Below are 22,354 nucleotides of genomic sequence, written 5' to 3'. Positions count from 1 at the left end.
TTTTTTTAGACATAATGCTATTGCACACTTAATAGACTACAGTATAGTGTAAACATAACTTTTTATTTTGGGAAACCCCAAAATTCGTGACTCACTTTATTGCTATATTGGCTTTATTTCAGTGAAACCCAACCTGCAAGATCTCCAAGGTATGTCTGTTATGTTTTAAACAAACTTTCTTTTGCTGTGTCTAAAAGTTTGCAGAGCAAGGCATCTGGTTACTTTGCAGACCACTGTGGAGTACTATAATCTGTATCTCTGGGAATTAGCCTTTGAATGGTCTTTACTGAAAGCTTCTGTAGGCTCTGCTACATTCGAGAATTTACTTTGGGGAACAACAGTGACAACTTGAAGACTCAGGAAAAAGAATCTCAGCCACCTGGGGGCCAATTGAAAACTCTACTTTCTCATTTAATAACACTTAACATTCTTGGGGGACAAAAATCATTTAGTAACTACTTCCCTAGGAGGTAAAAGCAAATTTTCTTTGAAATGCTTACTTGGCATAGCTGTTCTTTATTCAGTGGTTCTATAATATTTTGATTTTAATGTGTCATATGAAAAATGTACTTCAAATTACTAATAAAATAAGGAAAAGTAGAGGGGGGTGAGGATGAAAGTCTGCATTCTTCAGTGTTTACAAATTCACTAAGGGCTTGGGCTATAATATTAAATTTATGATAGACAAGATAAAAATTTAGGAGCAATTCTATTTATTTAAAATGCACTTGAGGGACTTCCCTGGTGGCACAGTGGATAAGACTATGTGATCCCAATGCAGGGGGCCTGGGTTCAGGGAACTAGATCCCACACTCATGCCGCAACTAAGAGTTTGCATGCCGTAACTAAGGAGCAGGCGAGCCGCAACTAAGGAGCCCTCGAGCCTCAAGTAAGGAGCCTGCCTGCTGCAACTAAAGTAGCCCATGTGCCACAACTAAGGAGCCCACCGGCCACAACTAAGGAGCACGTGCTGCAGCTAAGGAGCCTGCCTGCCACAACTAAGACCCAGCACTACCAAATAAATAAATAAATATTAAAAAAATAAATAAACAAAATGCACTTGAACTTTCAGAGCTCAGTAAATAGCTTTACTATTACTCAGTCATTTAAATAAGAAATTTTAGAAATATTTTTGACAACTCTTCTCTGTACCCCCAAATCCCATCTAAGTATCTTCTAAATACCTGTCCTTAGTTGCACTGTCTTAGAAAAGGCTAATGTCATCCCATGACTAGACGTTCACAGTATGTTTTTAACAGTTCTCCCAGCTTCATTGTCTGTTCCAATCCACCATCCACACTGTTTCTAGGCTTATATTTTTTTCCATAACAAGTCACATTTTGTGAATTCAAGTTCCTCAGCATGATACAAAAGAACTTTTCTTATCTGTCACTGGTCTATGAGTGTACACAGAAGTATTAATTCTTTGTAGATAGAAGAATAATTTATAAGCCTCTTAATTGAGATATAGGCTAGTGTTTCTCAAACTTTAATGTGTATAAACATCATCTAGGGATCTTATTAGAATGCAGACCAGGATGATGAGTGGGGCCTGAGAGTCTGTGTTTCTCATAAAGCTCTTAGGTATTGCAGATGTTTCTAATTCAGGTACCACCCTTTGAGTGGCAAGGATAGAGTGAAGCCTTAAGCTAAGTGTCTAACATAAACACTTCTCTCTCTCAATATAAGTGTGGGTCCTCTTCCATTTCCTTTTTGGTTCCCTGTCAGCTTCTTCTATGAAAGCCCATGTAAGAGAGTAAAGTCCTTGAAGACAAGGACCACAACATCTTCCTCCTTGGGTCTCTCCTCCAGGGTGTAGTGCAGCACCTGACACTTAGCAGTCATTCCACAGGCTGTCTACAACTGTAACAACAGGTTATAGGTTAATTTATCACAAGAGCTTCATAGACATAGTGCTAAGGGGCCGCAGCAGGAGCTCGCAAAAGGGGGACTGTTTTTTCCAGCTTCCATTCGAGTTAGGTGTGTGTACGCCACTGAGTCTAGCAAATGGGATGTGCGATATGCTGCTTCTGGTCCTGGCCCACAGGAACCTTCCACATGTGGTCCTGCACATTCTTCTCCTCTCCATGGGCTTGATGAAGACAAGTATGGAGGCTGTGGATGCCAGCTGGTGAAGATAGCAGAGACAAAAGAGAGAAGGAGCCTGTGACCCTGTATTACTGACTGCAAGAGAGCCACTTGCTGTTCAGGATCACTCATTTTTGATCTTTCATAAGTGAAAAATAAAAGTCCATCTTTCTTGCATCATTATAGATTTTGGGGTCTGTTTTTACAGTAGATTACGTATCCTACTTAAAGCAGCTGGAATTTTGTAACTTGGCAGAATGATACCATGACATTAGTGTAAGATCAGTGTTGTTTTTGAACTGGTTATGGTTTTCAGTTTTGGATGGAGGGATGTTTGTAAATATAAATTCCTGTTAAATTAGCTTTCTTTTTATTTATATACCCATGTTCAAAGGTGGCTGAACCAGGCTAATTGTATACCATAAAAACCATGTTCTGATTTGAATAGTTGCTGTTTTATTTAGAATTTTTTAAAACCTCCTTTATCTAGAATGTATCTAGTTTTACCAGTGAAATGCAACATAGAAATTGCAGGTCTAATGTTTTTCTTACAATAATTAGTAGCAAAATCATGAGTAAGTTTGAAATACTAATGGTTCCTAGGGAAATATCTAAAATACAGATGTTTTCAAACCCATAACCCATGAATAAACAGAACTGCTTTTTGAAACTATATTTCTAATGACTAATATTCAAAAGCACCATAGGAAAGGACATGATAATTCAAAATTACCTCTATGGGTAAATAGTTCCTATAAAATGTAATCATTCCTCCAACTTAAGAGGTAGGAAGGATGAGGAATTTAGCAGAGTATTTGAATTAAAAATATCAGAGACATAAAAAAGTATAAGGAATATAAGGAAAATCAATGGGGTTCTGTTAGAAGTTATTACTGATCCTTGCACTTTTACTTATACAATCACATTTATAATAAAAGCCTTTTATAATTATTGGCTGTAATATATATCATCCAACTCACAGAATAAATGAAACTGAAGGGATTTCTGAGCCTTTTCATTCAGAAATGAAAAAGAAAATTGATTTCCATATTACAGATTATTGTGGAAATAGATTACTAAATGGTCAGATGTGCTTTGCTTTACATCTCTGAGTATCATTTGTGGACACATTATTTATAGAAAACGTGATTAGTCTTCAAATGTGAAAAATATAGATAAATGTGTTATAGTACACGTTTTTGTAAACCAAGCAGGCAAAACTCCATTAACCTGTTAAACCAGAGTGATAGCCTTTCAGATAATAGTAACCAGCTGCTGGGATCCCTGATGCTAGGAGGCAGAGGATGTTTGCATCAGTGACCATCAAACGAGCTCCTCGCTTCTCTTAGTCAATTGTTTCCGTTTCTGTCTGCACCAGAGTTTTCCCTCCAGGATCAAGCAGGGGAGAATAAACCAGATACTGCATGATTTGAATTTTGAGTTTGTTGCTTCTCTTTCTGAGGTTTGAATGTTACAAGGTCTAAGCAGAGTTCGCAAGCCAAGGAGGCAGGCTGAATCTGGCCTGCAGATAAGTTCTGTTGGCCCTGACAGTGTCCTTGTTTTTCTCAGGAGATTGATTGTACAAAAAAAATGTGGACTGTGGCTTCTTTCAAAACACATGAAATTCTATGACCAGTGGTCCAGGATTCTGCTTGTGGGTGATCGAGTAAAGCTGAGGGGCTGCCACCCCGTTTTGGTGGGAAGAAACTTACTGCATTCTCTTCCTGTTTTATTCTCCCAAGCTGAGATCATGCATTTATTTGCCTGTCCAGCCCGTGCTGGCATTTCTGTTTGTAACTCCTGTGAAGAGGAATGCAGAAGATATATGGAAATGAGAAAAAATAATCAAACAGTATGGGTTAATGAGCTGCTGTGATTATAGAAAAAGCATAATAATGTTGCTGAAAATATTATCTAGTTTATAAAAATATAATAATTTCTGAGAGAAAAAAGCAAACTATATTTTCAAAAACAATGTTTCAATGAACTGATCTAAAACTGTCATGATAGACTGCCACCCATCCTAGACCATTGTCTCTGTGTCCCATTTGCTAAAACCAGCATTCACTGGTGTTGCCATTCCACTTTGTAGAAACATGTCAACTGGGAATTCTTCCTTTTGGTAAAAGTACAGATACGAGTGCAAAAGCGAAAAGAGTGTTAGGGCTTGCAGAGCCCTTAGGAGTTATGTAGCCCAGCCTTTCATTTTTGTGGTTGAGTCCATTCAGGCCTAGAGAAAGTGACTTAATCAAAGTCAAAAAAGAAGCCAGAATGAAGCCGGGCCAGGGTGGAGCTATGCCCTGACACTCAGCAGAGAGCTTTCCATCACCGAGGAAATCCCTGGGAAAACTGCTCAGGGTTTTAGAATCTAGACACACTTCCCCTCCTGTCATCTTCCCAGTGCATTTATATCATAATTTCTAGTTAGATAAGTATGTGGTGTTTATATTATTTTGAATCTGTGTTATGCACAGTTGAGCCACATGATAAAACGTTATAACGTTTCCTTTCTTGGATACTACATATGCCTTTTATATAATTTTTATGTTTACTGCTCTTGCTAATTGTTTTCTCATTGGTTAGTTTTTAATGTATTAATACCTCCTGCTAATTTCCCCATATTCTCTTGCATATGTATAAATCTCATCTCAGGATGCGTGAGCACATTAGATACTAATTTCATCTTCAGGAGGTAGTTATCCTCCTACTCCAGCCTGAATAGGTCGTTTGCCAAGCTTGCTCTATCACTGTTGCCTGGGATTTTCCTGCCCTGTTGCCTGCAATGCCCTCTTGCTCTCTTCCACTGTGGGATCTCCTCATTACTAGATCTCTCTCTCAGAGGCCACAGATTAGTCATTTTTAAAACATCAAGATGAAATAATATCAGTGACAAGTGCCTCACCTCAAAGAAATAAAGGCATTCTTCTTTTTACACTGGATATTTAATCACATTTTGTGTTTTTAAAGTTGTAATTGGTTTTTTATGCCATTTTATGTAAAATAAATCCTCCCTTTCAACATCTATTAGTGACTATTTTTTCTTTTTTTCTGCGGTACGCGGGCCTCTCACTGTTGTGGCCTCTCCCATTGCGGAGCACAGGCTCCGGACGCGCAGGCTTCGGACGCGCAGGCGCAGCGGGCATGGCTCACGGGCTCAGCGGCTCCGCGGCATGTGGGATCTTCCCGGACCGGGGCACGAACCCGTGTCCCCTGCATCGGCAGGCGGACTCTCAACCACTGCGCCACCAGGGAAACCCTATTAGTGACTATTTTTAGTTTTAATATATTACCTTTCAAGAAGGTAGCAAGGGCAACTGAAGACATGTTAAATATATATCACAGTTAAATCATGCAGAAGAAAGTGCTTTTTCCCTTTTGAAATTACAGCTTCATATGTAAAAGGTTGAGTAAAATGGGTGACAGATTTGTAATGTGCTCAAGTGGAACAATTTATATTTTATGATTTCTAAGACCAAAGAGATGAAATCCACAATATTCAAATATGGGCTTAAATACTTGTAACTAGCAATCCCAAACAGAATCTTAGCCAAGACTTTTGCAAAACTGACAAGCTGATTCTATCATTTATATGAAAATGCAGAGCACAAAGACTGGCAAAGGCAGCCTGGAATAAGAAGATAAAAAGTCATACTACCAGGAATCAAGACCTGTCATAAAGCTACAGTAATCAGGATAGTGTGGTATCTGTGCCTGTATAGACAAATAGACCAATGGAACAGAATAGGGAGTTCAGAAACAAATCCACACATATATGTCACCTGGCTTATGACAAGTTTACCCTTCAGTGTAATGGAGAAAGTTCTTTTCAAAACATAGTGTTGGCATAATTGGATATTCACATGGGGAAAAAAAGGACCTTGACTCTTATGTCGTAGATCACAGAAAAAAAATCAATTCCAGTGGATTTAAAATCTAAATATGAGAATAAAGCAATAAAGTTTTAAAAAGCCCACAGGATAACATCTTCATGACTTTGGAGTAGGCAAACATCTTTTAAAAACAATATGCACTAAACTACAGTGAAATTAAAAACTTCTGTTCATCAGAAGAAACCTTTAAGAGAGTTCAAAACCAAGTCACGCATAGAAAAAAAGATATTTACAATACATTCGTTTGAAAAGAAACAAGTCAATAAGAAAGAGACAAGCTAGTAAAAAAAATAGCAAAAAACTTGAAACCACTTTACAAAAGAATATTCTGATATCCAATAGGCACGTGATAAAATGCTCAACACCGTGAATTACTCCTCTCTAAACCCACCAGAATGGCTAAAATGAAAAAGGCTTGCTGGTTGGTGAGGATGCAGAGGCACTGGAACCTTTGTGCATTGCTGGTGGGAACATAAAATGGTGCAACTGACATGAAAAACAGTACTATAGCAATTCCACTTCTGAGCATATGCCCTAAAGAATAGGAATCAGAAGCTTGAACAGATATTTGCACACTAATGTTCATAGCAGCATTATTCACAGAAGCCAAAAGATGAAAAGAACCCAAATGTCTATTGATGGATAAGTGCATAAACAAATTATGGTATATACCTACAATGGAATATTATTCAGCCTTGAAAGAAATGAAATTCTGATACATGTTACATCATTGATGAAATTTAAAGGCATTAGAGTAAGTAAAAGAAACCAGACACAAAAAGATAAATATTATATGGTTCCACTTATAAAGGTACCTAGACTAGTCAAATTTATAGAAAACAGAATGCTGGTTGCCAGAGCCTGGGGATTACCAGCACCGGGAGTTACTTTTAATAGGTGCAGAGTTCCAGTTTGGGATGATGAAAAAGTTCTGGAGACGGATGGTGGTGATGGTCGTACAACAATGTGAATGAATGTACTTAATGCTACTGAACTGTACACTTAAAAATAGCTCAAATGGATTTTGTGTGAACATAAGTCTCCATTCCTCTAGGATAAATATCCAAATGTTTACTTGCTTGGTTGTACACTAATTGCACGTTTAGTTTTGTAAAAACTGCCAAACTGTTTTCCAATGTGAATATACAAATTTACATTCCTACCAGCATGTAAGAGTGATTCAGTTTCTCTGTATCTCCACCAGCATTTGATGTTGTCAATATTTATTACTTCAGCCATTCTGTTAGGTCTGTAGTGATACCCCATTGTGGGTTTTTTTTTTTTTTACATCTTTATTGGGGTATAATTGCTTTACAATGGTGTGTTAGTTTCTGCTTTATAAAAAAATCTGTATGCAAATGTTCAGAGCAGCTTTATTCATAGTAGCTAAAACTAGAAACCACCCAGATACCCTTCAGTGGGTGAATAGTCACACAAACTCTTGTATCTCCATGCCACAGAATACTACTCAGCAATTAAGATAATTGTTAACTTATGCAACAGGTTACAAGGGAGTTTTACTAAGTGAACAAAAGCCAGTGCCCAAAGGTTACATTACAGTATGCTTCTATTTATACATAATTCTTGAGATGGCAAAATTATAGAGATGGAGAACAGATTAGTGAAGGTGAATGATTGCCCAGGGCTAGGGCTGGGGTAGGGAGGATGGGGCTACACAAGGGGGGCCTTGCACTGATGGAAATGTTCTGTATCTTGGCTGTGTCCATGTCAACATCCTGGTTGTGATATCATCCTATAGTTTTGTAAGATGTTACCATCGGTGGAAGCTGGGTAAAGGGTCCTCAGAATCTTGCTGTATTATTCCTTAAAACTGCATGTGAATGTAAATTTTTTTCTAAATAAAAGGTTAATTTAATAAAATATGGTATAGCTAAAAAAAATAGCTCAAATGGTAAATTTTATGTTACAAATATTTTACCACGATAAAGAGGTTTTTGTCAGGAAGGATATGAAATATGTAACTCTCATTCCTTGCTTACGGGTGTGTAAATTGGTCCAAATATTTTTGAAAACTCTTGTTAGTATCTATTGCAGCTGAACATATGCCTACCCGTATCACTCAGGAATTTAATTCCTAGATGCATGTGTCCAATAGAAATTAGTACATATCTCAAATATATGCACAAGAATGTTCAGCTATATTATTTTTACTAACCAAAACATGGAAACAACCCAAATGTCCATCAATAGTACAATGAATAAATAAATTAAGATATATTGATCAGGGCTGGCTACATAATTTACAGGGCCCAGCGCAAAATATTTAAAAATTCAGGTGCTTTGTTAAGAAATTATTAAGAATTTCAAGATGGCAACAGCAGAGCATTACACCAAGCAAAAGGCTATGTGACATTGCACAGGTGACATCCCAGGAGGCCTGCCTGATATTAATACAATGCAATACTACATGGCAATAAAAATAGGTACAACCCATTGCTACATACAAGCGGATGAATTTCGTGATATATTGTGAATAAAATAAGTCAGACACAAAAGAGAATATACTATGCGGTTTCATTTCTATGAAGATTAAGAACAGGGAAAATAGTATACAATGGGAGAATTTAGAATAGTGGCTACTCCAGAGGGATGTATTGAATGGGAAGGGGCATGAGAGAACCTTCTAGAGTGGTGAAAATGTTCTATATCTTGATCTGGATTATGGTTACACAGATACATACATGTATAAAAACATAAATGACAATACTTGTCTGATTGAATATGAAAGCACTCGTGGTGTCTGCTGTTCCTACCCTCCAATCCCTGTCATCCAGGCACAGATCTCAATCTTGTGCTCTGGCTCCTGTTTGGATGCATGGTGTTGCATGGACATGTGGCTCAGAGAGCAGTGGAGGAAGACCTTCCATGCTGACATGCTCTCTGATTCACAGCACCCACATTCCCATTGTCCACTATCAACATCTGCCATCCTGAGATACTCCTCAGAGCCAGGGACACCAGCCATGCCAGTTCACACCCAACGTACTCAGAAGTCTATTAGGATACTTAGGTTATGGGCAGAAGTGCCTCACATGACCTATAAAAAACCCTACATTGTAGCACACCACGGCTGTACTTGGCCTTTATTTTCATGAGACATTATTTCAGAGATCCTCCTCTTTCATTGCAATGTAATCAGTAGATTTAACATAAGAAAAAGAATACACATTTAGAAAGAAAACAATTTTCATATTAAAAACAAAATAAAAATAGAACATTAGAAGGAAATTTACTCTAGTAATAGAGGTCATTCAGTTAGCATATACTCTTGATGGTGACAATTGGCTGAAGCAGCCCTTGACATAGAGTGGACCATACAGTTTGAATTCTTAGATTTCCTTTTTGAAGCCACGAATGGTGTCATCCACACAGGGGCAAAGGCACACTAGCCAAAGAACCGTCTGCCTTCCGACTCAGTTTGAGAATCCCTGGCATTTTAAGGAGATGCCAGTTTTCCTTTTATGAGAAAAATACTTCTCTGCTATGCATCAATCTCTCTGATAAATCATGGCTATTGTTTCTATTATAATTATCTTTATAAAAATTCAGTCTTGGGACTTCCTTGGCGGTCCAGTGGTTAAGACTCTGTGCTTCCACTGCAGGGGGCGTGGATTCGATCCCTGGTCAGGGGAACTTAGATCCTGCATGCCGTGAAATGCAGCCAAAAAAAAAAATACAAAATAAAAAAAAATTCCATCTTTAATATCCTGGGATATTTTAACACTGTGTGTAAATTTAATATGGAAAGCACAAACCCATGATTACCTGTTTTCTTGGAGCATAAGAGAATAAATGGATAAGAAAACAGAGAATGGATAGGAAAAAATGGTAGGATTGTTGTCCTTTGACAGCATGGGCACAGGCAGGGTCCTGCCCAGCACAGAGGCCCAGTACGGAACTGTGTGTGTGTTGGGAATTACCATCCTCAAGGGAGAAACCCTCAACCAATAGAGTATGGGAGCTGGTGGATGAATGCTTCTTCCCATCTTTCCTCAATAGATGATTCAAAGAAATACTCTATTCATTCCTCAGAAAGTCCCCAGAGGGATCAAGCCCCAGTTGCCCATAGAAGTGACCTTGATAACACACCTTGCTTTGGCTTTACTTCCTCCCGTTTCGCTTTCCTCAGTCTCTCACTGCTGATCCATTTGATCATCTCCCTAATAACTTACCCGCTTTGTTTTGGGGGAGAGGGTGGATCACCCTGGGCTAAGATGCAGGGACCCAGTTTCCTTCTAGCAAGGGCCTCAACTGTCCCCTAGAGCTTCAAAGCCCTCCTCTGGATTTTCTGCATCTAACTGGCCAATGAACAGAGAAAGTGTGGGCATATGAAAAAAGAAGAAAACTCACAAGGATAGGGGCTAAGCCAAAGTTATATATATATTTTATACCCTTAACTAGTCTCTCAGCCTCTTGAGACCCTGAAATTTCTTCCTCATTACTTCTCTTTAAAGAACCAAAATTAGATCCAGCCTGGAGAAGAACCTTACTCCTGATTCTGGCAAGAACCAATTACAGGTTTGCCTCAGAGACGTGCACTGGGATGAACTGTCAAGGGTTAGGAGCAGAAGAGCCCAGGTAACACAATCCTTCATCTTGAGGGTCTTTGGAAGGTTTGGTTGGTTCTTTTTAGTCCTTGGTTATAGGTACAAGATGGCAGACATCACTGTGAATATGTCTTTTCTCAATAAAATGTAACCATTAATTATTGCATGCCTTCTGTGTGACAGGTGTTTACATTACCTCCCTTAATCTTCAAATGAGCCATAAAGCAAGTTTCATTAACCCCATTTTGAGCTGAGGAACCTGAGTCATTAAGTGATTGGAGCTGTAGTTTGCTGGCTGCTGCTGTATACTCATACCTTCTTCTCTGAATACTTCTTTCATGTTCTGGCTCTCTTCTGAGCAGCCATCTCTCACATCCCATATATTCAAGGGTCTGGAGTGAGATTGCCAGATAAAATACAGAACGCCAATTAGATTTTAATTTTAGATAAACAATGATTTTTTTTTTTATAAGTATGCCCATGCAATATTACTGCAAATATTGCATGGTCATAGTTACACTAAAAAGTTATCTGGAATTCAAACTTAACTGGGCCTCCTGTATTTTTATTTGTGAAATCTGGCAAGTCAAGGTGAGCTAAGTGTCTTTCTTATGCATTGTTGTCCCCTCCACACCATTTCTGCTTCCTTAGCACTCGCAACTTTGAAACACAGGTCTTCAGACTCCACTTTCTACATGAACCCCTCCTTGTTGAAGTTGTCTGCCATGCTTGTTGTCACTCACGTCAATTCATTGATTGTTTTAGCACCTGATTCACTTTCTTTTTCACGGTAATAATTTCATTATTTTTTTATGATTCCAGTATCCACATAAATGACACTTCAATACCCTTGCTTTTGATTTCTTTTACCTTCTAATTTCAAACATCTCAATTCAACAGGGTAGGAGCATAGGGATTGTGGAGAGTTTTGCAGTATTAAATAGGATGGTCAGGGAGGCCTCACTGAGGAGATGACTCCGAGCAAACGGGCTGAAGAGGGACCCAGCTCTGTTGACACTTGGACAGAAGTGGTTCAGGAAGAGGAAACCGTAAGCACAAAGGCCTTGAGGTAGAAGTCTCCCAGCGTGTTTCAAAAGTTTTTTGAGAACAGAGATTGTGTCTTATACTTGGTGGTGTTATTTTTTTTTTCTTTTTTTTTTTACACAGGCCTCTCACCCTTGTGGCCTCTCCTGTTGCGGAGCACAGGCTCCGGACGCGCGGCTCAGCGGCCATGGCTCACGGGCCTAGCCGCTCCGCGGCATGTGGGAATCTTTCCGGACCGGGGCACAAACCCGTGTCCCCTGCATCGGCAGGCAGACTCTCAACCACTGCGCCACCAGGGAAGCCCGGTGGTGTTATTAATCATGCCCAATAATTTCTTGCCCACAGGAATAATTCAGTAAATATAATGATTCAAAGAATTCAATAAATTCTTGTGTCATAAGTGAATGAGAGGGGGCACCCTGATAGAAGGTTATTAAACATATTTGGAAATCAATTCCTGTCCTGTGGCAGTATTTAGGATTTTGAACAATATGTAAAATAAAAGCATAAGTTAAATAAGTAATTAAAATTACATACACCTAGAGAAGTGCATTTAAGAGGTGCAGTTTGAGTGGCCACATTTCTGTAGCTTTTCACGACCTTTAGATTCCTTTGCTTTTAAATTCAGTAAGAATCTTGAGGAATGGAGGTAAGGAAAGGTAGTGAAGATTAGATATTAGTTTTAGCGGTTTATTCAATAAAGCTTCTTTTGGTGCCTGCCAAGTGAGAAAAGCCGGATATTTTCTGGTGCCAAAAACAGAGCTCCACACAGTAAATATTTTGTAAGTTTCTGTAGAACGAATGAGTGATTGAATGAACGAATGAAATGAATTTAGGAGGATGGTCTCTCTTAAGTTCCCGAATTTGACTCCTAGAGTATCAGAGCCAAATTTCCAATTTTGCTTAATAATTACTGTACTATGATAGAGGGTGAGAACAAAGAAAATGATTACATAAAACAATGAGCCTTAACGAGTAGGTGATAGCCGACTTTGCGACCAATTCTGTCCGTACTAGGCTTCCGTAGTCTTTCCGCCCCTAACTCGTTTACGCCGCCGCGCAGGTAGTGATGTCGCGGGATTTGGATCTCGCGGGAAAACTTGTCTGTGAGTCCGGAGCGGAGGGCGAGCGCGCGGGAAGTTCGAGTGTCGGACCCCGGGAACTCGGGTCGGCATGAGCCTCTGGGTGGACAAATACCGGCCCTGCTCTTTGGGACAGCTGGACTATCACAAGGAGCAGGCGGCCCAGCTGCGCAACTTGGTGAGTCGGCGGGACGGGGCGGGGAGAGCCGGAGGAGGCGAGGCCTTCGCTCTCCCGCTTCAGAAGGTGATGAATGCTGTGGAGAAAAGTAAAACTGGGACGAGGACACGGTGTGGGGGAGGGGCCTGTGCTTGTAAACCAAGAAAGTCTCCGTGAGGACTGTCATCTGAGCCGAAGCTTGAAGGAAGTGGGAGAGCCCACAGTAGGGAGCTCCGGGGCGAGGAGTGGAGCGGGTAGAGGGAACAGCAGGTGCAGAATGCCTGAGGCAGGAGTGTGCACAGCCCGTCACTCGGGAGGCCAGTGCGGCTGGCTAACCGTGGGCCAGCGGGAAGAGGAGTAGGAAATGGGGGAGTTTGGGGGTGGGAGGAAGTGCAGATACAGTAAATTTTAATAGAGTGAGATGGGAAGCCTTTGGAACGTTTTGAACAGAGAAGTGACACCATCTGACTTTTTAATAAACTTACTTAAAATGTCTTGGTGTCATTGCCCGCATTTACAAAAAGGAAGATATTGGGTTTATTAATTTCTAAGGTCATTTTTAATTCTAAACTATGTGGTATTAGGTTGTCCTTAAGTTTAATTCCTTAATGGAAGATTTTTCTTTTCCTGTCGCGATGCCTATTTTTATGTTGTAGCTGATAAAAGTATCTAATGGCAGTGCTTTGTGAAAAACAAACTGAAGTTTGTAGAGAGTGGAGATGGAAGAAGGGTCTTGAGTAGAAAAGCCACTTATCTACTCTTTTTAAGGGCCTAAAGTACCACTTCATGATGGAAGTGTTTTTGCTCAGTCCTCTGGGCTTCCAGTACCCATCTTTTTCAGAATTACATGTACTATTTGTAAAGTTTTTTTTTTTAATGAGAAATTATAATAAAAGAACTCCATCCTTATATATGAAAGGCATTAGAAAAGTTGGTGGTGTTGTGAGAGTGAAGTGTTTTTTTAAACTCTCTTTTAAAATTATTGGTATTCCAATACTAATACTAATTTTAAGTAAATCTATTAATTCAGTATTTTATTTATTTTTAGTATTTAAAATACTGTTTAAATAAATCTAAATAAATGTATCCCATGGTTAAGAAAATCAGAGTCAAAGCTGTTCTAAGAAAATGCAATTTATAAATGGATACAGCTTCATTTATAGACAAATTGCATTTTCTTACAATAGCTTCGACTTTGATTTTCTTAACCATGGAATATATTTTATATTCTATTGCCAGTTTTCTATTCTATAGAATTTGGAATAAATATTTGCACAAAAATTTAGTGTATTAGTCTTGTGTTAATAGATTTGGCTTTTCAAAAGTATTCACCTCTTTACCTTTGAATCTAAAACCTAATAAAAGTGTGAAACATTTGCAGCATAACTTAATTTTGGTGAGATAGAAGTTTGAAAAAATGAAGGCTATATTTGTGGAGTACCTACTATTTTCTATGCGTTGTCTTAGGTAAATAGTTCCTTTCCTTGACACTTTTTTCTTTCAGTGCCAGAGATAGATGAATTTACAGAGTATTAAAATTCACTGTAACAAGCACTTCTGTTAAGATACTTATTTTCATTTTTTCTAAAACGGTTATTTATAAAACTTTTGCTCCACAAGATTTTATGCACCTGAAGCTAAGGTCTGTGTTCTTGTCATCTTTATAGCCTTCATAACACTGATCCCCAGACCTGACTGAGCATCACAATCACCTGGGAACGTTTTTTTAAAAACAAACAATCTTGTTTTGAAATGCAACACTGTCAGCGTCCTACTCCATTCCCTTGCTCTTAATTTATAAAATTACACAGACCGACTTCCAACTCCCTGCATCTGCATTTCCTGAAGGCTTTCTCTTGCTGACACCTCTAAGAAGACTTGAAATGTCAGGGAATTAATGCCCTCTCTTTCTCTCCGTTCACTTTCCCAAGCCAGCAAAGGACTGATGAGAGGTAGTGTATCATACGCCAGCTTCTCCACCCTTGGGTGGTTTAATAGTGTGGTGTATTTTGCACTGGCTTCAGGAGTATCCACAGCAGGATCACGCCCCAGATGCCCAGAGTGGTATTTAAGTTAACAGCACTGTTGTTGGCTGCCTTCCTTCCTTGCTTTCCTGCTCCCCTACAAAGTTTTCCTTTACCTTCCAAATAAAACCAGATGCACTCGTTTCTTATCAAAGGGACTATTTGTAGAAGCCCAAACTACGACAGGCATCAGTCTCAGTTACTGAATCATAATCTTGTGGATGGGGTCCAGTAATTAGTCTTTTTATTAAAAGTTCTCTGGAAGATTCTGACAGTCAGCCAGGTTTGGGATTTCTTGCTTTCTAGCATATAGTGTTGTATCTTACATGTACTGTGCTAGATATATAAGTTATGTAACATTAATCCCAGGGGGATAATCAACATTTCAGAGATAAAGATCTGTCTCTCTCTCTACACACACACACACACACACACACACACACACACACACACACACACACACACAGTTTTGAAGTTTCATAGGTAGAGACACAAAATATTTCATACTTGAAAAGTAGTTTACTTCCACAGGTTGGGCAGTAGTTTGGGGAAAATGCCTTGTTCTTTTTTTTCCAGGTGCAGTGTGGTGACTTTCCTCATCTGTTAGTCTATGGACCATCAGGTGCTGGAAAAAAGACAAGAATTATGTGTATTCTACGTGAACTTTATGGTGTGGGAGTGGAAAAATTGAGAATTGAACATCAGACCATCACAGTAAGCATTTCACTTTGAGGCCCTCCAAATATTTAGAGCAGGGATTTTCAGTCCTCATCATATAGGACCCTTTGCTGCCCAATGTGTGATTTAAGTAAGAATTTCACAGGTAATCCTGGTGTACAGGATTGAGAGTTGCTGATTTATAGACCTAAGTATTATAACCAGACAAAAGTTACATTACGTTAGAGAAGAAATATAAGCAACAGGAGACTTTGGGTAAGATGTAGGTGGTGGGATTCATTTCAGATTCAAATTAGTGTCAGCTGGAACTAGAACTCAAGTTTCTAAAGTTCATTGTTCTGAGAGCAGTAGTGGGTATGGAAAGGGAATGATTTGGAGAAAAATTTTAAACGTGGAATCTGGTGACTCGGGAAAGATTGGGCAGCTGACTGCCTGGGAGAGGAGACATGAGGCTCTGGGATGTTCAGAGTTCCCATGATCTTGCCCTGGCTGTGTTTTGTAGCCTCATGCTATGCAATGCATTTTCATACTCTTTCCTTACTGACAGTGTTTAAGATCTAGCTGAAAGGTATCCTCTTGGAAGTGCCCCCCCAACCCCGTTATAATTAATGTTTCCTCCTACAACCCATAGTTTATACTTTTTAGAGCATTACTTTGTTTTGCCTTGATCATAGTTATTTATACATCTTGACTCTGACAAGATTGTATTTGTTTTGAAGTTATATAGGGTAAATTTTATATTTTTGTAAGTTATACTTGACATGTGGCATTATATTAGTTTCAGGTATACTGCATAGTGATTTGATGTTTTTATGCATTATGAAATAATCACCACAATAAGTCCAGTTGCCATCATTTTTATGTTCTTCATAGCCTCTGGTATAGTGTCTTGCACATATTAGGCACTGAAAAAATGTAAACTGAGTGACTGGACAGTAGGTTGTGCTATTAATAGAATCTTTAGGAGAATAAATGGACTGTAGGCTAACGTGGATTAGCTTGTGTTTAGACACATTGAATTTGAGATGTTGGTAGTACATCCTGGTGGAAATTCTTTAAAATATGCAGGGACAAATTTAATAAGAAAGGTAGTAAGAAAACCTTATACATAATCTTATAAAAGGACAAAAAACAAGAGCTGATCAAATGGAAAGATGCATCATGTTCTCAGTAGTATTTAAAAGTATCTCTTCTCCCCATGTTCAGTATAAATTTTAGTGAAATTCCAATTAAAATGCAATTTATTTTTTTAATTGTATGAAGTGATCTTAAAGTACATTTCTGAGACTAGCTAAAATAATTATGAAAAAGAAGATTTGTGAAGTGGGACATGTGTTTATTAAACCATACTGTAAGCCTACTATAAGCAAAACAATATTGCTATGGCAATGGGATAGAGGATTACATCAGTGGAACTGAATAGAGAGCCCAGAAATATGACAGCCCAAGATCAATTTCACATCAGTAGGAAGAGGATTGGTCAGCAAAATGTGCTAGCATAACTAGTTACCAACCCAGAAGAAAATAAAGTTGAATCCCTATTACACATAATTTATAAATCCAGATCAATTAAAGGCTGAAATGGTAAAATAAAACTAAATTTCTTAGAATAGAATTTCTTAGACAGTATGAACAGTGTATGAGTCAGGAGCACCTTTTAATAAAAAACATGGGAGCTGTAGAAGAAAATATATACTTGGCTATATATGAATTTTAAAAGTTTGTATGACAAGATAATATACATAAGATCAATAGAAAAATGAAGAATTATAAAAAATATTTGAAAGGAACGTATTAGATAAAAGATTTTACAAAGTGACAATGGAAAAACAACCTGGTAGAAAACTGAACAAAAAATGGCCACAGGAGAGAAAGATAAACAGTCAGTAAACCTATGTGAAGATGTTTGACCTTTGTGGTAGTTGAGGAAAAGCAGTGAGAGTCTAATAAACACATACATATGTATAAAAATTTAGAGAACACATCATCTTCAATCCAGCAGATCTTTTATTGGGAATCTGTTACATAGACGTGAAAGCAGTGCATGAGACATATGCACAAGGATGTTAATTATGGAATTGTTTGAGATTGTAAAAAGCAAGAAACAAAATGCCCATCTGCATGACTGGCTTTGGGACATCCATGTTATGGTTGATATGCAACTATAACAGCCTATACCACTTGTCTGAGAAGGTTGTCTAGATGTGTTAAGGAAAAGCAAAACACAGAGAAATATATATGATTGCCTCTTTTTAAAACAATTTTTGCAAGTATGCTGACAGACTCTATGTAGTAATGTATTAGTATGTGTTTATTTTTGTGTGTTATCATGGAAAAGGCTGTGAAAGGACATAGGGAGATTGTTTACAACGATGATCTGTTAACAGGGAATGGTTTGGAGATTACTGGAGGTAAAGGAGAAAAGTGATCACACTAAAAACAATGTGTGATATGACCCAATGTACGTAAAAACATGTATGTTTACATGCACCTTAAGAAAGGAATAGGGTTAATGAAGTTGAAGCATTAGTGGTGGTCATCTAAATTTTTCTTTCTTTAGTAAACATAAATTGTTTACATAATTAAAAAGAATGAAATACAGAAAAGAGGAGAAATAGTCATGAATAAACATTAAAAAAAAAACTACTTTCTTTGTCCACAGACTCCATCTAAAAAGAAAATTGAAATTAGCACTATTGCAAGCAATTACCACCTTGAAGTTAATCCCAGGTAAGTTGCTACTACATAGAAATAAGCAATTTTAGAATAGTGATGTTCAGACTTTTTTTTAAAGAGTAGAATGTTTTTTTGAAATAAAATTATGTATGGAAACAATATATAAAATAGATAAAAGTGAAGCTGCCCTGTGTGAGATGGGGAGCCTAGAACCTTCCTTCTTTCCCTTCTCTTTGATACCCCCCCAAGTCAAATAATTTTAATTAAGTTTTCTTGCTCTACAGAGCTCTGTGCTTTACACAAAGTATTTTGCATAGTCAGTAAGTTTTTGTTGAATTATATTGACTCATTCAGAACTGGTGAGCAAAGTGTGTCTAAAAAGTTTGTAAATGCCTGAAAAAATATTTCAGAAAGTGAATTTGGGTTCCCATTTTCTTTGTTCCAGTTTTTTGATTAGAGGGTATTGTAGTCCATCAGCCACTGTGTGTATTGTCTATCATGAGATAATGACTAGGATCTTGTTGGGAGGCACATTGAAAACTCATGCCACAGCAGTTACGTTCTGCTTAAGTAAATGATGTAGAAATGATTGTATTGGGCGTAAAGTTGGCTAAGCCTTCAGGGTTCTACGGGGTCTGATATGTTCTTGAAGGAGAACAGAATCAAGGACATCTTCAGGCAAAGGCAACTTTATGGGCAGTGGCACAGCAATGAGATCGAGCATCCCTTTCTAGACTGAATGGAATAAGAGGAAGAGAGTTTTAAGTTAATGTGTATTCAGTAGCAGGCACTGTGTGGGAAGCTTTACATGGATTATTTAGTCCTCAGAACAGCCCTAACAGACTGATATTATTTTTACTAGGTATGTCAAAGAAAAAATTAAGGTTGGTGGGAAAGGGTCTGATCGTAAAAGTAGTGGTAATTCCATAGACAAAAGCGAATTATTTTAGATTCTGGACAAGGAAATGATTATAAAAGAAACACTGTACGTATATTGATCTAATAATATTGAATTGAGACAGACAATGGCTGTTTGGGAAAATAAACTAAAGCTGACTTCTATGCCCTCTTTTTCTCTTTGAGAGTTCCTCTGTAGCAAGAATAGTCAGAGGGTAAGCTGTTTGTTTTTCAGGTGTTTTAAATTGACATTCAGCCTGAATTAACCAGGTGACTTATATTGGTTTGTGAGGTGCAGGACTTAAGTGCTAAAGCAATGATATTGGTATAAATGACAGGTAATGCCTGTAAGTCAGCAGCTTATGGAGTACTGATTTGTGTGCTAAACTTAATTTGCTTATCCCATCCCCTTGTGAAGACCCTGAATCAACTCTGCTTGTGCTGAGAGGGACTTGTCTAGGCTTGTTCCCTCTCAGACCTTTACTATTTTGGGGGTGGGGAAGAGGAACAGAGATTAAATTTCTGTTCCAAGGAGTTTTTTTTTTTTTTTTTTTTTTTTTTGCAGTACGCGGGCCTCTCACTGCTGTGGCCTCTCCCATTGTGGAGCACAGGCTCCGGACGCACAGGCTCAGCGGCCATGGCTCATGGGCCCAGCCGCTCCGCGGCATGTGGGATCTTCCCGGACCGGGGCACGAACCCGTGTCCCCTGCACCGGCAGGCGGACTCTCAACCACTGCGCCACCAGGGAAGTCCCCAAGGAGTTATTTTTATATTTTAAATTAGCTCTGACTAGGTATGAATTATAGTGGGTACAGAAGTATCAAAGTATTTGATAAGCTGTTGATAGCTATTGCTCTTCTTCTTTTTTTCTGCGGTACGCGGGCCTCTCACTGTTGTGGCCTCTCCCGTTGCAGAGCACAGGCTCCTGACGCGCAGGCTCAGTGGCCATGGCTTACTTTTTTTTTTTTTTTTGAGTCTTTTCCCTTTTTTTCTTGATGAGTCTGGCTAATGGTTTATCAATTTTGTTTATCTTCTCAGTAAACTTAATATAAGAACATGCTTGGAGTTTTCAGTGATATTAACCAATTTGTAGTTGAGTATTGGAATATTTTTAGTATTTAATGACCCTAAAACACTTCACTTTTAAAGTTTTGTGAATGTAATAGGTGTTACTCAGTTTGATTAAAATTTTGATCACTTAAGATCTTCAACATTTTTCGTACAATAACAGATTAAGAATAAGGGCATAATACTTTCTAAATACTTACACACATATTTACCACTATTTTTGTTTTGTATAGTGATGCTGGAAATAGTGACCGGGTAGTAATTCAGGAGATGTTGAAAACAGTGGCACAATCACAGCAACTTGAAACAAACTCTCAAAAAGATTTTAAAGGTATGTGATAAGAAGATTTCTTTTTATGAGGCAGACACTTAAATTACAAGCAGTGGGTATAAGAGAAAAATGTAGTGGGGAATGTAAATTCCATCCATTTAGCAAATATTTATTAACCTCTTGTTCTGTGCCAAGTACTATGCTACCTTTTTTTTTTCTTTAAATATGTAAAAGTGAACAAGAGAGACATGATCTCTGCTCCTGGGAGTTTATAGTCTAATGGAATTGAATTTTGGCAGAAAGAGAACTATTTGTGCCACCCATTTGTTACTTTAGAACTAGATAAGTAATGAAAAAATACTTAATTTAAAATAAGAAATTGCATGATTTAAAAATAATGGTTCTTAGAACCAAAGTGACATGTTCATTATCAAATGTTTAGCTAAACAAAAGAAAATTCATACCAGCTATAATCCCCATAATAGTTACTCTTAACATTTGCAGTATTATTTATGTGCATATATATGCGTATATTTTTACAGGAGATTTTTTGATAAATATGCCAATATTTAATGCTTTTGATATATTTTGCCAAATTCTTCATGTGAAAGAGGGTGTAGCTCTGTGCTACCACCAGCAGTGTTTAGGAATGCCCATTTCTCTCTAACATTTATCAACACTGGATAATTATTTTTAATCCTTGTCAGTTTGAGTGGAGAAAATAAATTGTTTGTACTTTGTTTTTTTTTAGTGAATGTGATGATTTTATCTTTTGTTCATTGCTTATTTTACTGTTTTGTAAATCACCTGTGCATATTCCAGTGTATTTCTTATCTTTCCTCCTCAGTCTGTACTTCAAAATAAATTAAAAATTTTTTTTTCAAATGCTCTCCTGTATCCATTAATGTAGTTTTATGATTTTTCTTCTTAGTGTTTAGTATTATATTACTGGATCTTTTAATGAAACTGCTTTGCATTTCTGGAGTAAATGTCACTTGGTTGGGATGTGTTAATTTTTAAAATATGCTGCTGTTTTCTCACCTAGCAATGATTTATTTTTTTATCATTTTATTTGGTGCTATCCTTGTCAGATACTGGGATCAATCTCCTTGTCTTTATTTTTCCTGTTCTGTTCAATTTCGGTTCTAATTCCAGAACGTCTCCAAACTGTGAAGTGTTATCTTGGAAGGAATATTCATTTTATTATTTTCAGTCCAATGTTCTCTCAAACCTTATTGCATCAAGGTTCCTTAGCTCTTAGCCATGAATTGAGAGCCCTCTGAGTGCTGTTCTTAAATTGGCCCATGATATTTCTAGTGTGCTTTTGTGGGTGATTTGGGGTTCTCCTGTCCTAAAGGCTGTCAAAAACCTGGTGGATCCCCGCCACTTCCTCCCACACATAGTTTCTTGTTCTCACTTGCTCATATTTAGGGTTCTTAGGGACAACTTGTCACCTAGTTTTGATATAAATGTTGTCTTGGGTCTTGGAATCTTTACTTTTTCTGTCTGTTTTTATGGGAGAGATTCAAATGCTACAAATGCTACCACTGTCATCTTCTAGAAATAATTTAATACAATGAAAAATACAACAGTTGGATTCAGTCCCTACATACTATTCCTGAAGCACTTTAAGGACAATCCTTGATTATGACCAGATGGAATCTTATTATACAAGTAACCAGATGTCTTTATGCCTTATTTGCTACATCTCTTGTGCCAGTGTTTTCCAAAGTGTATTCCTGAATGCTAAGGTGTTCTACAGAAATGTGCTCCTGAGATAAATTATTTTGGGTAAATGCAGCACATTATATCCTTGTCGTGGTGATTTCTACTGTGTATAAATATAATAAAGGCTGCAGTAAATTCTACAACAAAATAACCTCTTTAACTTTGTTTAGCCTAGTGTTTCTT

At 37.9% G+C, this 22,354-nt stretch overlaps 1 protein-coding gene across 6 annotated transcripts in view; it reads left to right on the top strand.

Annotated features, from left to right (window-relative positions):
- The window catches only part of RFC3 (replication factor C subunit 3), a 264,338-nt gene that overhangs the window by 210,472 nt on the left and 31,512 nt on the right, over positions 1-22,354 (top strand). For 4 of the 6 annotated variants that reach the window (XR_007473231.1, XR_007473232.1, XR_007473230.1 and 1 more), the window contains exons 1-4: positions 12,652-12,916; positions 15,430-15,567; positions 18,194-18,261; positions 20,406-20,503. Coding sequence is in view for 3 of the 6 variants with exons in the window: in XM_033410098.2 (XP_033265989.1) it covers positions 12,764-12,916; positions 15,430-15,567; positions 18,194-18,261; positions 20,406-20,503 (457 nt within the window). In the remaining 3 variants the exon portion in view is untranslated. Of the gene's footprint in view, positions 1-12,651; positions 12,917-15,429; positions 15,568-18,193; positions 18,262-20,405; positions 20,504-22,354 lie in introns of those variants that run through there. The other 2 variants (XM_004282210.4, XM_049701377.1) reach the window with 2 other exon arrangements.

This window comes from Orcinus orca, chromosome 18 (genome assembly GCF_937001465.1).
Source record: "Orcinus orca chromosome 18, mOrcOrc1.1, whole genome shotgun sequence".
NCBI lineage: Eukaryota > Metazoa > Chordata > Mammalia > Artiodactyla > Delphinidae > Orcinus > Orcinus orca.
This window is presented reverse-complemented; position numbering and strand designations above follow the sequence as displayed.